This window comes from Misgurnus anguillicaudatus, chromosome 22 (assembly GCF_027580225.2).
Source record: "Misgurnus anguillicaudatus chromosome 22, ASM2758022v2, whole genome shotgun sequence".
Classification (NCBI taxonomy): domain Eukaryota; kingdom Metazoa; phylum Chordata; class Actinopteri; order Cypriniformes; family Cobitidae; genus Misgurnus; species Misgurnus anguillicaudatus.
This window is the reverse complement of record NC_073358.2, coordinates 39,373,372-39,391,436: the sequence shown is the minus strand read 5'-3', so window position 1 is coordinate 39,391,436 and position 18,065 is coordinate 39,373,372. Positions and strand designations below refer to the sequence as shown.

The window sequence follows — 18,065 nt, the reverse complement described above, 5'->3', positions numbered from 1 at the left end:
GTACAGCACATGAAAAGAACATGCAGAAAAGCTGAACGTATGTGGCGGAAAACAAAACTTGAAGTACATTATAGCATCTATAAAGACAGTCTTCGTGCTTTCAATGTAGAACTAGGCACAGCTAGACAGACCTTCTTTTCAAACATTATAAACAAAAACATAAACAACACTCGCACTCTTTTTGCTACCGTAGAGAGACTAACAAACCCCCCAAATCAAGTTCCTAGTGAAATGCTCTCTGACAACAAATGCAATGAGTTTGCAACCTTTTTCTCTGAGAAGATCAGTAATATCAGAATGGCGATCAATACGGCCTCATATTGTACTGTGATCAGTCAGATATCATTGCAACAACCTCAGAAATTAGCCATTCTCTCAGAATTTGACATAATTGATATAAAAACCTTGGAAGAAACAGTACAACATCTTAAAGCATCAACTAGCAGCCTTGACACACTCCCCACATCTTTTCTCAAAAAGGTACTTAACTGCTTAGAAACTGACCTCTTAAAAATAGTAAATACCTCTCTGATCACAGGCAACTTTCCAGAGTCATTAAAAACAGCAGTTGTTAAGCCTCTCCTAAAAAAGAGTAACCTAGACAAAACCATACTTAGCAACTACAGACCAATCTCAAATCTTCCATTTATAGGCAAGATCATTGAAAAGGTTGTTTTTAATCAGCTGAACAAATTCTTAAACTCAAATGGCTATCTGGACAATTTTCAATCTGGTTTCCGTCAGCATCACAGCACAGAGACAGTGTTCATAAAGATAATAAATGATATTCGGTTAAACTCTGATTCAGGTAAAATATCAGTGCTGGTGCTACTAGATCTTAGTGCTGCCTTTGACACAGTAGATCACACCATACTCTTACATAGACTAGAAAACTGGGTAGGGCTTTCTGGAATGGTCCTCAAATGGTTTAAATCATACCTAAAAGGGAGAGGTTACTATGTGAACATAGGTAACCATAAATCTGAGTGGACATCCATGACATGTGGAGTCCCACAGGGTTCAATTCTTGCACCGCTTCTGTTTAATTTGTATATGCTCCCACTTGGTCAAATAATGAAAAAGAACCAAATTGCTTACTACAGCTATGTAGATGTCACCCAGATATATAGTTAGCCCTGTCATCCAATGACTACAGCCCCATTGACTCTCTATGTAAATGCATTGATGAAATTAACAGTTGGATGCGTCAAAACTTCCTCCAGTTAAACAAAGACAAAACTGAAGTCATTGTATTTGGAAATAAAGATGAAACTCTCAAAGTTAACACATACCTTGACTCTAGGGGTCTAAAGACACAAAAGTCAGAAATCTTGGTGTAATTTTAGAGTCTGACCTTAATTTCAGTAGTCATGTGAAAGCAATAAGCAAATCAGCTTACTACCATCTCAGAAATATAGCCAGAATTAGATGTTTTGTCTCAAGACAGGATTTAGATAAACTTGTTCACGCTTTCATCACCAGCAGGGTGGATTATTGCAATGGACTCCTTACTCGGATCCCCAAAAAGACCAACAGCTGCTGCCAGAATTCTGACCAGAACCAAAAAATCTGAGCACATTACTCCAATCCTCAGGTCCTTACACTGACTTCATGTTACATTTAGAATAGATTTTAGAGTATTGTTACTCGTTTATAAATCACTTCATGGCTTAGGACCCAAATACATGACAGATATGCTAACTGTATATAAACCTAAAAGATTACTCAGATCATTAGGATCAGGTCAGTTAGAAATCCCAAGGGTTCACTCAAAACAAGGTGCGTCAGCATTTAGTTATTATGCCACCTCTAGCTGGAATCAGCTTCCAGAAGAGATCAGATGTGCTTCAACACTAAACACTTTTAAATCTAGATTAAAAACACATCTGTTTAACTTTGCATTTACTGAATGAGCACTGTGCTGCTTCACACTGACTGCACTTTTAACTCAAGTCACTTTTACTTCTGTTTTATTATTTTTACCTTTTTAAAGTGTTTTTATTAAAATCACATTTATTTTCTTTAATTGTTATTCTAAATTCTCATGTATCTTTGTTTTTATTGTGATTTTATTGTGTATCTATTATTTTTACATTTTCTTTTTTCTCTTTTATATATTGTTTTCTCATTTCTATGTAAAGCACTTTGAATGACCTCTGTGTATGAAATGTGCTATACAAATAAACTTGCCTTGCCTTGCCTTGCCTTTAGCTGATTTGAGCACCCCCCTTGTTCTGGTCTTGCTGCTGGTATAGACCAGTTCAGAAACAGTGGTGGTGAATCCAGCTTGGGGCAGAACTCCTTTGGTTCAGGGTAAACGAGACATAGGGTTGAGCACAGGGGCCATGTGAGCTCTTTCATGGCCTGGTCCTGAGGGTTCCGCATGAATGGTGGTCCTTTTTCAGATGGGAAGTTTTGAGCTGTGCAGTGGTGGAGCAGTTTGATGAAGTGTCTTGGGTGGCTGCACAGGAAACTTTACAGTTCTGAGACATTGGTAGGTTCTTCAATGTCTTGTGTGTCTTAGAAAGGCTGGAATCAATGCCATTTGAGCTGGTTTCTGGCACTGTTCTGAATGTTCATTTAAATGACTGAGCAGTCCACGTTCAGGTGTTGATGGCTGTGCTAAGTCTCAGTGAGCTGTTGATGAGTGATTGCACACGCCCATTAAGTTCTGCTCTGGCTGTGGTGGCTGCTTGGTGTGGCATGGATGCTATTGGATTGAGGTAATGTAGTGTTATGTGGTGTTTGTGAACATAAGTTACATTAACTCTGCATCATTGTCTTTGTGATGAGCAAGGCACTAGTGGTTGTTATCCTAGTGTGCTCCATCTCTTAAGACTGATCATCCACTGTCATGCTCTTGAAAAGGCCATTGTTTAAAGTATTTGCCAAGTGTTCATGCCTTTGTACAAGATGTTCTTATTTTTTAGTTACTAGTATCTATTCGATTAGATACTAGTTCTTAATCATTAGATACTAGTACCTAAAAAATAGATACTAGTGCGTATTTTTAGATACTAGTGCTTATTCATTAGATACTAGTACTTATTCAATAGATACTAGTATCTATTCATTAGATACTAGTTCTTTTTCATTTGATACTAGTACTTATTCCAATAGTGACTATGATTAAATTATACTTTACTAGTTAAGAAAAATATAAAACTAGTACTTATTCTTTAGTTACTATTGAAGAAGTTTATTTTAATCCCAATCTACATCAATATGAGTTTACCATTATAATCACATGTAATTTGTTTACCATGAAGTTGTGTTATGCTGTGTGTGAGTCAGGAGTTTAAAAGCCATCTGTGTGGTGCATTATGTGTTAGGAAGTTATGCATGTCAAGTGTTAGGCTGTGTGTGGATCAGGAGTTTGTTTGCCATGGGATTGCTATTGCAACCCAGCTGTGTGTATTCATGTTTCAGGGCACAAAGGATTTTAGTATTAGCAAATAGCCAAGGGTCAAATAGGTCAAGGAAAGGAGACACTGGTCTGGTCTGGGGACTGTCATGTGATTCTTCAAGTTACAAGCCTGAACAGAAACATATTGTTAAAGCATATGGAGGGGAGGGACAAAGACCATATATATTTACCAAGCCTGGCTCAGAGGGTCAGACTGATTTGGAGATTCCTCCCAGGCCGGCAGACTGGGTTTGGGAGGAATTCTCCGGGCGGCCTCTGCTTTTGTTTTGTCCGGAAAATAAAAGTCTATCTCTTGAAATCAGAACCTAAGACTGAAGATTGTTTCATTTGAGGAAAAGGAAAACCACAACATTTGGTGCCGTGACCCGGATAGAAAAGAGCTGGACAGTCACACCACCTGGGCGAACCTGACGAGCAACACAAACAGCATATGGCCAGAAGGTAAGCACTTTTTGCTTATTAATTAAAGTTTGTGTTGTTTGCCAGACTTTGCTCAACGTGGTGAGAAATTTAAGCTCTTCTAAATTTAAGAACCATACATGTGAACTGGGTTTTGATTTCAAGGGTACAATCTAATTAAGGCATGCATGCATGAATCTGTATTAAGTTACTTTGGCTTTGATTATCATGGTGAATTGAAACAGATTTTAAGTAAAAGAAAACGCGTAAGAGTTTTGTATGCAAGGTTGCATATGCTGCGTCTGTCGGGGAAGTGGATGACGTAGAGGTTTAAGTTAAGAGAACGGATAAAAGTTTGTATGCAAGGTTGCATATGCTACGTTTGTCGGGGAAGTGTATAACGTAGAGGTTTAATTTGGTTTAATTGGTTAATGTAAAAAGGACACGCAAAAGTCGGGGAAGTGCAATGACGATTGTGTAAATTATTTAATAATTTGTGTTTGAGTGTGTAGCTGCAGAGTTTTGTTTGTTAGTGAGAGAAAGGTGAACGTGCATCTGGCAGCCAGGGAGAGAGTTTCCCTTAGGCAGTCTCTGCGGGCTGTTAAGGGGGGTGCAAATGTGTCCTTTGAGTGTATGGTAAATAACTACTAGAGTGTGGAAGAATGAGCCCTAAGGAAATAAATAAATAAAATAAAGAGAGGCAAAATAAATAAAGGGTTTGACATAAATGCTAATTGGTTATTACTGAAAAATGGTTGGGTTAACAAATTGGTTTTTAGGTTATCAAACATACATTTGAAATTTAAGGTTTGGTAAAAACAATTGACACCAGATGGGACATCAAAAGGAGCACAGAACCTGAGACCACAGCTGGCTTTCTCAATGGACAATGCAATCAGGTGGCCACCTTCAGAGATGAGCAGTTTTGCTTGTTAAAAGATTGTATTGTTCACCTGAGATGGCTCGGGGTGGCCAAATCTCAAATGCTCTTCCAAATTTAAGAATAAAAGGGGAAATTAAAGATTACTAGATTAAATTATAAAGGGTTTCATTTTCAAGAGGAATGTGTACTAGGACAGATGATGGTTTATTGTGTGAATGAGTTTTATTTTTTGTCGTTGAGTGGCTTGGATAAAGATTTATTGTTAAGTTGAGAAAATGCCTAAAAAGTTTCGCGAACCTGAGTGTTACCGTGTCGGGGCAGACACTTTGGGGCTCGGAGAGAAGAGTTATTAAGTCCTGCAGGTCAGGTACGGTCTATGTGTTATTTGTCTTGTTGTTTTGAAACGCCCGGGCTGATGAGAGATATTGTTTTTGTTTTATTTGTCATGTCGGATTGGTAAATTGTGTAAGTGAATCTTTTCCACGTTGATGAAAGTGAAGTGGAATGATGAACCTGGCCAGGTTGTCTAGATAGAGTTGTTTTATTTTATTTGTGTGAGGATGTAATGTGTCTGTGATATAAAGAGTCTGTGTGTGAATGTATGAGATGGAAAGAGTGGGGGCTGAGTGAGCAGTGGGTGTCTTTCTTCTGTTGCTCTGTGGAGAGCACAGAGAGGTGTTGGGTTACAGGAGTGAAGATTGTTTAAAACTATAAAAAAGGAGATAAAGTTTGAAAGTATGTGAATATGAGTAAGAATATGATTATGGATAAGAGACAGTTATAAATGCTGGGTATTAAAAATTAGATTTGAAGACATTGTGGTTCTGAGGTATTGTAGCCAAAAATATTAGTTATTACAGTGAAGTATACCGCTAATTCTAGAAATTAAATAATTTGTTTAAACGAGATTAATTTAAAAAAAATTGTGCTCAATAGGAAAAGATTGCTAGTCCAAAAAAGGACAGATGTTGGTGAAGGTATTTGATTCTATTTGACAAAACACTACAAAATATTATAAAGGAAATTTTATTTTAAAGACACATTGGAAATCTAAGTAACTATTTGGAGAATATATAAATTGGACAAACAAAAACAATACGTTTGGGAAGTGGTTAAATGAGACATAATGATAAAATATAAGGTGTGTTATATTGCAAAAAAAAGATTATGGCAGTCACATTAATGGAAAAATAAGGATTAAACAATTGTTGTGTGGAGAATTAGAAAATAAAATAATTGGAGTTCAAATGAGGAAACATTTGATGTGGCATTGTGTGAGGAGAAATACAATTAAATTAATGAAAGATAAGAGGAGATAATTAACAGACAAAGAAATGCTCAAAGGGAGAAGGAGAGAAAGAGAGAGAGAGAGAGAGAGAGAGAGAGAGAGAGAGAGAGAGAGAAAGGGAGGGGGAAGGTCAACTCCCATAGCTCGAGGAAATTGTGGGATTAAGCTAAATCTAGCAGGAAGACAGAAGTAAAGCCTTGAAAAGAAAAAACAACAAATTAGAGAAAAAAAGTAGAGACCAAGTTATTAAAGGTGGAAATAAAAAGAAAAATAAAAAGGACAGGAAAATTATTAAAAGGTGAATGACACAGATAAATTATACAAAGATAAATTATTACAAAATGAAGAGGAGTCTTCATCTGATGATTGAAGGTGGTCACAAAATAAATTTTATTTTAAATTAAACGGCAATATTTTGCAATGGGTTAAGTTAAACATTGAAAAGCTGAAAGCTCTCATCCTTTGACATTCAAGAAAGTGAATAAAAGCTGGCGATGAAAAGACAATGGCAAAAACTGTGTGACATCAAAGTGTTGGAGCTGCAAAGAGAGGAAAACACGTAAACTACACTGTGGACACATCCTACATGAATGGGAATATATGAAGCAGTGAATGGGGCACTGCACAATGACAATTACAAAAAAAAGACTGAGTGGAGTCCAGAGAGACCCACAAAGACAATATTGTTCTTGGAGACAAGAGAAAAACTGGACTATACTTTTTCATTTTCATACGAGCCTTTGAGTGAAAGAGGGGAAAGAGTAAACAGCCGTTCAATGTTTGGCTAGGACCTTATAACTGTAGGGACACATACAATCTTTAGGTGAAAATCAGCTAGACAAATTTAAAGGCTGATCAAGAACTTATGTTGTTAGGTGTGACTACCTTTTCTGAAATCAAATCAGACTCCTATTAATCTGACAGGAAGAAATGCATAATGAAAATTGGGGGGGTTTGAATTTGGTATTCTACAGAGGAAGTTAGAACTCCAATGATGGTACTAAGCTAAAAAGCAAATATAAATGGCATCGAACAGCTATGGCAGAAAGGAAAATAAAATAGATAAAAGAAATAAATTGGAAAAAACACCATAGGATACTATAATAGGTAAACAAGAAAAAGCTGTGAGAATAGAAAAAAGAAATAACTAATTATTGTAACAAACATACGATTTAAGGAAATAAATCTAAATTGTATCTAGTCACGATTTAAGAGCAATAAATGACAAGAAAAGATTGATGATCCAAAAAACCACATACTTTGCTTACAAGTGTTTCTCCATTTGATAAACATTTTTACTGTGAATTATGATTTGCATAAGAAGTAGATACTTGCATTTACGTATTTAATTATAAGGGAAAATATTATACAGGTTTAGAATGGATGAACTACTATTCCAACATGTGGAAAGTTAATTTGGTTGATTAATGCTAAAAAGTTGATAAAATGATTGGTTGTTATTGAGTTATAGGGAAACAGGAGAACAGGTGATTTGCCAGCATGGGCAAACAGATGGGGAAGCTAAAAAGGGCCTCAGAGTGTCAGGAGATCTTTTAGATTGTATAAGAAGTGAAAAATCTCAGTCATAAATATTATTATCATAGATGTACATGGGGGAAATAAGTGGAATGAAAATAAATCAATTGATTCATGAGAAGAATAAAGATTTTGAGTTGAGATAAGAAGGGAAAAATTGATGTGACGGATAAGAGAGAAGAAAAAATTTGACTATCATCTATAATCAACAAAGGATGGTAGATAAAAAGGTATAGAAAAGGAATAATCATCAAAGCCATACTTAACAAAATGTGTGAAAATATTAATCGTAACAGAATTGATGTTTTACCATGTATTAATGAGCATGTAAACTAACAACCGTACACCTTTAACACTGCATGAAATATTCGCCGATAGACCTATGCGTATTGTAAAAACATCTGGAATTAAGTGTTATATGAACAAACTAATTGTCTATGTATTGAGTTATTTGTGTACAGAAAAAGCTGAAAGGAGTTGAGGAGGACATGAGACAACATGACTTGATGAGTGCGAGATGATCTAGCTTATCTGAGGTTCGAGAGGTCGGAGGAGGCCAAACACGGCCACAGGGGGCCTAACTGGGGGAGACAAGATGAGACCAGCTCCAGAAATGTCCAAGTGGGAGGAGCAGCCAATGTAGCAGAGCTCGTAGGAAGGAGAGAAGGAGAAAGAATGCCAATGATATGAAAGAAGAAACATCAAAACCAAATCAAAGTTAAAGCAATTCAAGTATACCGACGGATGGAGAGCAAAGTTTTGAACACCGAGAGGAAAAATTGAAAAAGAGAAATTGTCAAAAGAAATTGAATTGAAAAAAACAAAACTGATTACACAGAAGATTTGCATTGCTACAGTCAATTAAAAAAAATGAAGCCGATTACTACAGAAGATTTGCATTGCTACAGTCAATTAAAGAACGAAACTGATTACTACAGAAGATTTGCATTGCTACAGTCAATTAAAGAACGAAGCCGATTACTACAGACGATTTGCATTGCTACAGTCAATTAAACTTCCTGGCGATGGACTTTTGCCTTAAACGAGGCCCAGTGAAAGATCTGCAATAATTTCAAAGGAACAGACTCTGAATTAAAAAAGACTGAAAACATAGAGACATTGAACAGAGAACTTAAGGTGGACATTTTATGGGAAACATCCCAAAGATAACAATGATACAAATGGGGAATATTTACAGTTAAGGAAATATATTTGCAAAACCAGATTTCAATAATGCAATAACATTTTCAAGTCCACATACTTTGGGGTGATAAATTCAACAAGAATTCTTATGGATTACGAGAAAAAGTTTAAGGTCAACTTATCTGGATAATATTTAGGTCTTTTGGGAAATTCTGAGTTTAAAAATACATCTGGTAGGCCACAATTTGGAAATTTGTGTCAATGGAAGTAAATAACAAAACACTAAAAATAAAAAAGGAAGGATAGATATTTCAGAATGGTACAGTAAAAATTCTGAATGGTACAGTAAGATTACATTCAAGAAAATATAAGCCTTATGGAATTATAGACTTAAGGAAATTAAATAGGAAATGTTTTATAACAAGAATTTTGAATGAATCAACTAAGAAACCTCTAGATCTATTATGAAGACATCAAAAAGTATAACTTAAGGTGTAAAAGTGAGAAGAGAAATGCTATTAGAAGAATAATATAATCAAATCAGAGCAACATATACAATGAAGGTATTGGAAGATCAAATAATATCGATTGGAGAATTATTTTGGATTGGTAGAAAAAGAAAATGCTTGACCTCATTAGGAGGGAGAGAAAAAGTACTTAAATATGATGGAGACAAGAAATCACTACAAAAGAAGGTTATTTAGAATCCTTATAAAAGGATGAACACAACAATTAATCATAAATTATATGCAGATTCTGTTGATCAACCAAATGGGTACCATATTAGATAAAGGGATGGAATTAAGCTAAATAAGAAATTTAATAAAGTTTTGTCAGAATAAAAAATACAGAATAAATTAATTATGTACAGTACTACAATCAAAAAGTAGATTATTAAGTTTACAAATAAGGCATTAATTTATCTTAGGATAACAACTAGATGCAGCCATTAGAAAATACATGATAACATATACTGAATCAATTTAATTAAAAGTTAGTGGGTAAATGAGGCGTAGGTGTCTGATTAGAGAACCAAATGGAAGTTAAAATATTAGGATGATGGAAAATTTACTTGAAATCAACAAGAATGTTATCAGGACTTACGTTACAAGACAGTAATGAATTTACAAATACTAAATGAGAATTCAAGCACCTCTGATGAGGATGGAAAAAATTTCATTTAAATTGTTATCAAGAATTATTATGCATGCTTTACCATTTACTAGTTTTATTTGAATTAAGTACATTTATGCGTGTACTATGCAATCTTTAATTAGTTTATTATTGGTTATTTACATTTAATTGTTTTATTTGGAGTACTTTGTGTTGCAATCTTTACTTAGTATATTAGTGGTTCACATTTTATTATGTTATTCGAGTTAATCTACATTCATTTGTGTTTTTGATGCCATCTTTACCTAGTTTTATTATTGGTTATTGCTCTTTACTTTGTTTATTTGAATTAACTTACATTATTACTTGTTTATTATAATTAATTTTTGAGTTTTTATGCTTCAATTCAGCATCAATTAGTTATATTTACTCGTTTTGAATTTGAATATTGAATCTTTAATATTTCTTTTGTGTTTATTATGCATACTTTACTTTTGTGTTTATTATTTTTTACTTGGATTCATTAACGTTGACTTTACATTTACGATGTTTTTCATATACTCTACATAGCTATAATGATAACTGTACGCACAGAACCAATTGCGCACAAACTGTTTAGGGCTTAAGTTCTTTTACTTTTACATTCAAGTCAAAATGAGAATGGAAAGATGTTTGTCTTATTGTCCGTAGTTCGAGGTGCAGTGGCATAATTTAGTAATTGGTAAGGTATAGTGGCTTTCTTTAGCCACAAGATAGTAATAATTGAGGGCTGAATTATGAGACTGCACTCCGGATTAAAATAAACAGAAAAAGTGAGGCTAAATTAAGCCTCAGAGCGGGGATTATGAAGTAGTTTATTTTAATCCAAAAATGTGCATCATGAGTTTACTAATATAATCCAACTATGCAGTAGTCTAAAGAACCATCTGGACCAGCTGGGTGTATTCAGGTTTCAAGGTAGTTTAAAGAGCCATCTGGACAGGCACAAAGGGTTTTAGTATTAGCAAACAGCCAAGGGTCAAATAGGTCATGGGAACAAGACACTGGTCTGAGGAATGTCATGTGGGTCTTGCCTGAACAGAAACATATTGTTTTAACTATGAGGGGAGGGGACAAGGACCCGTATATTTGCCAGGCCCTGGCTTGAAGGGGCAGACTGGTTTTGAGATTCCTCCCAGGCCGGCCAGACTGGTTCTGGGAGGATTAATCAGGGCGGCCTCGGCTTTTGTTTTGTCCGGAAAATAAAAGTCTATCTCTTGAAATCAGAACCTAAGACTGAAGATTGTTTCATTTGAGGAAAAGGAAAACCACAACAACATCTACAACATGGGGACACTGGCAATCTGCTTAAGTAGGTGAAAAGCATAATTTTATGAATATCATCATCGAGACATGTGTAGTGTCTTATAAATATATATTTTAGTAGGAATATTTTGAATTGTACCACAAACTGTATACAGTTGAATCATAGTGCAAACCTGTCATGATCCGAAGAGTCTGTAACACTCGATACTGGTGGTCCAGGAGGTTTTGATGTGCCCTCTCCTTTATATGGTGTGGAAGTTGCTGGACCTCTGCTTTCGTAGCTAAACAAAAAAACAAGTCATTGTATGAAATAGGACTGTGCAAAAAAGTGCCTGCGACTCTCATGCGCGTTTCATCAGTAAAGCCGGATCGGTGATTAGTAGTAAATCGCCATCAGCTGCTTTCAGATGGAGCTGCATTTATTACACAGACCCGTAGTTCACAGAGGCCAAACCGCATTGATTATCGGAATCAATTTGCCTCTATTTTGAACACGGTTTTGCCTAGCTTCTCTGTGAACTACGGGTGTGTGCAACAAATGCAGCTCCATCTGAAAGCAGCCGATGGCGACCCACTACCACCCACCGAACAGGCCCCACCGATGAAACACGCATGAGCATCGCAAGCGATTTTTTTGCACAGCCCTAGCAAAGCAATGCCAAGTGCACAGGCAAAAAAGGAAACATTTGTAATTTGCATGTAAGCAATTGTAAAGCTCAAATCTGAACGATAATGCTACCGATAGCAATAGCTAATCATCACGTATAATGTTAGCGTTTACAAACTAAATACCAGATAGATAATTCGCTACTGTACTAGCATTACTTGATTCATGAAGATAAAAGAAGGATCACATAAATCACGTAACACAGACAGGCAGACAACAAATTAGAAGAAGTAGAGAGAGTATGCAAGCAATAACAACATTACTTACTAGTCCAAAAGCATGACGGCCAAGTCCGCATCGGTCACGAAGCCCTCCTCCTCCTTCAGTTCACGCCAGCGAGCAAACGCTGGCCCAATAATGATCCTCGTCTTTGCTTTACTTCGATCACTCTCCCGTTTTCTCTTTCTGGTCTCCTCAGACAAAACCTTGCGTTTCTTTCTCGTGGTTGTTGCTTCGGCCATGACAAAAACATCCGTAAATAAGCAGCTGCGCTCTCACGTCCGAATTTAAGGAAGTGGAGGAAGTGACGTATGCCGTAAAGCAGTCGAATTTTGTAGTTTTTTTTGTGTTCTGGTTACTACCACAAACCTTAAGTTTTAAAGTATGAGTAAAAGCGATACAGACACCGTCATGGTATGGTAGACATGTCATTCAACATATTTAAAGTCGATGTACTATCACAAGGGTCTTGAAATTTTATTATGAAGGTTGAAAAGTTACATGGTGTCACTTTAACTTAACACATCTCTGTGTTATTTTTGGAATAACACACTTTGTGTTGTTTTAACACATCTTGTGTTGTCCATTTCATTTATTTAAGCTCACAATCTACACGAAATGACACACAATGTGTTAAAATAACACATAATGTGTTAAATAGTTTAACACAAAACAATGTGTTAAAATTAACACATCCTTTCTTAGAGTGTAGCCATAAGTACCCCCACAGCCCTATCAGTAAGTCTCAAGTACCCCTTCATCGAAACTAAACCAAAGTTGTGTTTTAAAGACAAATAATTTGTCATTTTAATTAATTAATTAATTTTAAACATTAAAGTAAAAAGCACTGACTGATGAAGCATGTTTATTTTAACAAACCTATCTTTGCGATCAGTGTTTGCATTTTATCAGCTCATTTGCATTTTAAAAGACACTCAAAAATGTCACATTTTGCTCAGGCCTACAAAATGGCAATTTTGACATGCTATAATTAATTATCTGTAGGGTGTTTTGAGATAAAACTTCACATATGGACTCTGGGAATGCCAAAGACTTATTTTACAAATAAAAAAATTTCATCATATGACCGCTTTAAGGGCCAGATTTACTAACAGCTTGCGCAAACCATCATTTTGACGTTAAATAATGACTGAACTTACTAAAGACACGCAGTAGATATTTAGCTCTGAAAAGGTGTTATTTTTGCGACCTTATTGCATATGCATTTGTGGAAGTTTTCCTTTTAGAAGCAACATTAATGCGAGGAGAGTATTACATTTTGCCAGAGGAACATACTTTAAAATAAATATATAGTTTGCTAATCCATGCTATGTTTAATTTGCTGGAGAAAAGAGGAGGAGAAGTCAAATCAGGTATTTCAAAACTTCTTTTACCCTTCATCTTTCGTCCTCCGGTTCAATGAATATTATATCATTATTTGAACATTATTTATAGTTAATAAACTTTGTGTCTTTAGAAACTATTCAGGTTCATTGAAAATAGTCAAATCGTTCTTGAGTTGTACATCGCTATAGCGTTTTGGATCATGCAGCGCATTTACTCTTGACGGCTAATTATATTAATTATAAGGTTAAAATTACAAAGTTGTCTTTTTTACAATGCTTTCCTCACAAAAATCAATCTTAGGTCAATGACTGGACAAACGAAAGACATTTTTATTTAAAGTAAATGAGATCAAAGCAAAATGTAAATCTTTTCGCGTACCCCCGGTTGGGAATCACTGATGTAACAGATTAAAGGCATTTCATAAAACATGTGTCAGTGTTATAATTAGAAAGTATTCTGATAAGTGTCACAGTAATGTACATTTGGCAAAAATGTACAGCTATAAGATAATACATGTTTTAGTTAACATTTTGTCTATATCTACATTTTAGCAGAGACAGTGAATGTTTTTTTTAAAAACATGATGACAGAGCCCCCTCACAAAGTTGCTTAGGGCCCCCAGAAGGCCACGATCGGCTCTGTGTAAAGCTTTTATAAAGTCCAAATGAGACTCATGTGTGTCTCCAATCAGGGGCCGGTTGCATAAACATAGCCGTGACATTAAGACTGCGTCTTAAGAATGATTCTGACTAACTAGCAATTAGTTAGGGCTAATCAGTCTTATTATTTGGATTTAAATTAGACCAATCTACCTTTCTATGTAACATACTTAAAACAGTTATGATCAGTTTTGAAGAAAAAAATTAATGACTAACTTTAAAGACTAGTCTTAAAGTTTTATGCAACCGGCCACAGGTGCGGAGCTATTGACAGCTGGCCCGCAGAATCAGAAATAAAAAAACTACTTTGTATAGTTAAACATGGATACATGGAAGTGGAAAACATTTTTTGAATAACACGTTATAAGTATGTGCTGAGCACTTTCCTCTCAATAACATAAACCCACAACAAATATGACAGCGGGGTAAAAAAACACAAAGAAAGCATCTGGTCTGATCACAGTGATGTTGTTTAATATACCAGCTCTGTAATTCAGCACTATAAGTCACGCCACGTTTATTGCGAAATGTAGCAGAGCGGTGCTAGAAAAACATGAGCCTAAGATTTAATGAAAACTTTGACTATGGCACCCTGGGAATTGCACCCAGGGAAATCTCAAACTACCAAAAATGATGGGTGAAGGACACAGGTTCCGTCCCTTATAATGAAGTAGGCAATAGACGTGGGTATAATACAAAATAATACATGTTTTTATTAATACAAAATATTTAAAACACTACATGATTACAAATCACACAAAATACTTGTATTCCCCTTGAATAAAAGAACGAAAAACTAAAGATAAATTAAAGCTGCAAACAGCGATGGAAGGCCCCTCGCACGCATGTGCATCACCACCCGATGGCTTTAAGAAAAACAGTGAACAGTGGGGCTGCCTCTAGGTGGCGCTATGACTGTATCTGTATTTTGTTATGCTGATGTGTTCAGGCCTTATTAACCATGTGAAGTATGGGTCAGGTCAGACATTGTATGCCTGAATTACAACAACTTCCAGTTTCATTATAAAACATTAAACTTTGCCAGGCCGCCACGGACACACCCTTCAAAAGTCAAGATCTTTGCAATTTATCATCGCAAAGTCCTTAAGATCTGTCTGACCAAATAAGATGATGATCTAATTACATTTCTTTGAGCAGTAAATCACAGTGTTTCTATGAGCAGTAAATCACAGTGTAAAACCACAGTGAAAAACATTCCAGCAGGTGGCGCTATGGCTGTCTCTGAATATTGCCATGTTGATGTGTTCAGGCCAGGGCACTTATCAAACATGTGAAGTGTGGGTCAGACTGGACATTTTAAGCCTGAGTTAGAACAATTTCCTGTGTCATGAAGAAAAGGCGAAATTTGGCAGGCCGCCATGGACACACCCTCCAAGGGAAAGTCAAGATCTCCGCAATTTAGCTTAACAAAGGCCTTTAAATGACACAGACCAAAAATAGTTTTGGTCTAATGAAATCTGTAGGAGGAGTTTGTTAAAGTATGAAGCCTGTAAATGAAAAAATTTGCAACCAAATTACAGAGAAACTTTAAAATGGCTGACTTCCTATGGGTTTAGAACTTGGCTCTAAGATACTTTTTTGTAGGTCTTGGGGTGATATGTGATCCTACTGCATTTCGTGCCTGTACGTTTAACGTAGCTGGGGGCTTCTCTCTTGAACTTGTAGGTGGCGGTATTGAGCCATTTCTACACGGCCATTTCTGAAGCCTATACTGCATTTAAATGTATGCCACGGTTGACACGTGTGCAACGTTTCATGACTTTTTGAGCTTGTTTAGACCACATATGATGTTTATATAGTTAAATCTCTAAGAGCAGAAAATCACAGCGTAAAACATGGTATTTCATGCTGCCTCTAGGTGGCGCTGCCTGTAACTGAGTATTGCCATGTTGATGTGTTCAGGCCAGGATCTTTATCAAACGTGTGAAGTCTGGGACAGATCGGACAATGTATGCCTGAATGCTTCCTGTTTCATGGCGAAACATCAGATTTTGACAGGCCGCCACAGACACGGCCTTCAACAAAAAGTTAAGATCTTCACTATTTATCATCGCAGAGGGCTTAAGATCAGTCTGACCAAATATAATGACAATCTGAATAAATCTCTATCAGCAGTAAACCAGAGCGTAGCGTGATGGCTGTTCTCTTGAAATTTTGCAGGTGGCGCTATCGAGGGATTTCTACATGCCCACTTCTGCCGCTATACCACATGTACATTTTTGTCACTTCTGACATGTGTGCAAAGTTTCATGAGTTTTCGAGCATGTTTTGGCCCTCAAAAATGCAATTCATTTCGAAGAAGAAAAAGAAGAAGGAACTGAGCAAAAAAATAGGTCTTTGCACCTCCTCGGTGCTCGGGCCCTAAAAATAAAGAACCAATATTAACAATAACAAAAATGTATAAACAAAACAAAGGAAATGCTCCCAACGGCAGAGGACAGAGTCTAGTTCGAGCAGAGCACACTTCCACACACACACCAATGTGTACTAGATGAAAAAAGGAAAATTAATATATTACACAATTAAATAAGAGTTAGTACACAAGATCACTTCACAAACACATGACTAAAAATAGGCCTAATACAGACAACCGCTTAGAAAGCCAGATACCCTTTGCACTGTATAAACAGTGGTCCAAGCACTGAGCCTTGAGGTACCCCAGTATTGAGACGTTGGGGTTCAGAGACGTCACCTCTCCAGGAAACTATAAATGACCTCCCTTAGAGGTAAGACCTGAACCATAGTAGCGCCATGCCAACCATAGCCTTGAGGGTCGACAGGAGGATGTAGGGATTGACAGTGTCAACAGTGGCAGATAGATCCAGTAGGATCAGTACAGATATAGATGGAGGCTGCCCTTGCCTGTCTTAGAGCGTCAATGACTGAGAGTTTCAATGTAGTGACCGCTCTTAAAACCAGACTGGTTGCTGTCTAGGAGGTTATTTTGTGTGAAAAAGGAGGAGAGCTGGTCTAAAATCATAAGCTCAAGAGTCTTGGCAATGAAGGCCAGGAGAGATACCGGTCTGTAGTTTTCTAACATTGCAGGATTAATTGTGGGTTTCTTCAGTAGTGGTGTTATCTGGGCCTCTTTAAAAGCTGTGGGGAATGTACCAGTGAAAAGAGATGAGTTGGTAATATGGGTGAGAGCAGGGATAACCAATGGAGGAATGGCCTGAAGGATATGGGTTGGTATGGGATCTAGCGGGCAGGTACATGTAGTCAGGTGGTTAGAAACAAAGATCATGGAAACATATGGTTCAGCTAGAAATGAGGAAGAGGGGAGTGAGCATGCATCAGAAGTTTGAGCATGTGCAAGAGGTGGCAGCGCAGAGAACAAACTGCTGATAGTGTTCGTTTTCTTCACAAAGAAAGAAGCAAAATCATCAGCCATTAAGTCAGATAAAGGTGGGTGCTGGTGGACAAAGAAGAGCAGAGAAGCTCTGAACAGAAACTCTGCCTGCCAGCAAAAAACTTTCTGCCTTTCCTACACAGTCAGCTGATTGTTGACAATGTAATTTTTATTTATTTATTTATTTATTTATTTTGAAGTAATTAAATAATGAAAAGTAAATGCTATTTACATATGAGGTGCTCAATAGCAAATGCCATTAATTGCCACCTAGGGCTGCACGATTCGGAGAAAAAATCTAATTGCGATTTTTCTGATCAAAATTGCGATTCGCGATTTAAAGTGCGATTCATTAGTATATAATAAAAGAGGTACATCCAGGTTTGTTGTGGTGGTTTTAATAGCACCAAAGAAAGATGCTGTGCTACTGTTTATTTAAAACCTCTTAAACATTGTTCCAAGTTGTCTGCAGGACTTTGCTATTCTGCAGACAAACTTTTTTTTTTTATCTAAGAACATTAAAAAAAATACAATTTAAATTTGTTTTTTTTTTTGAAAGTTTTATTTAAAATAACATATAGGCCAATGTATTTTGTCTGTCACTACAACAATGCATCTGACAAGCAAATGTTTAGTTTTTCTTTTAATCATAAGACTATACTCATCTTGTTTTACTTTTCAGGCATCTGTAATAAATGTAAATATATAA

The 18,065-nt window shown here is 36.3% G+C and overlaps 2 protein-coding genes across 2 annotated transcripts in view; one reads left to right on the top strand and one right to left on the bottom strand.

Moving 5' to 3' along the window:
- Positions 1–18,065, top strand: part of LOC141358849 (uncharacterized) — a 365,540-nt gene that overhangs the window by 330,395 nt on the left and 17,080 nt on the right. The window lies entirely within an intron of this gene.
- Positions 11,105–12,497, bottom strand: LOC129447543 (uncharacterized). Its single transcript, XM_073860682.1, has 2 exons — positions 12,029–12,497; positions 11,105–11,375 (listed from the first exon to the last, which is right to left on the bottom strand). The coding sequence occupies exons 1-2, from the start codon at positions 12,220–12,222 to the stop codon at positions 11,255–11,257; spliced, it is 315 nt and encodes a 104-aa protein (XP_073716783.1). The 5' UTR covers positions 12,223–12,497; the 3' UTR covers positions 11,105–11,254.

What these genes read in the sequence shown, in the direction of transcription:
- LOC129447543 (XM_073860682.1), bottom strand. Translation starts at nt 12,222, where the DNA reads ATGGCCGAAGCAACAACCACGAGAAAGAAACGCAAGGTTTTGTCTGAG. An exon ending in GCCGTCATGCTTTTGGACTA is followed by an intron (nt 11,376 to 12,028) that starts GTAAGTAATGTT and finishes TTTTTTGTTTAG; the next exon opens with CTACGAAAGCAGAGGTCCAG.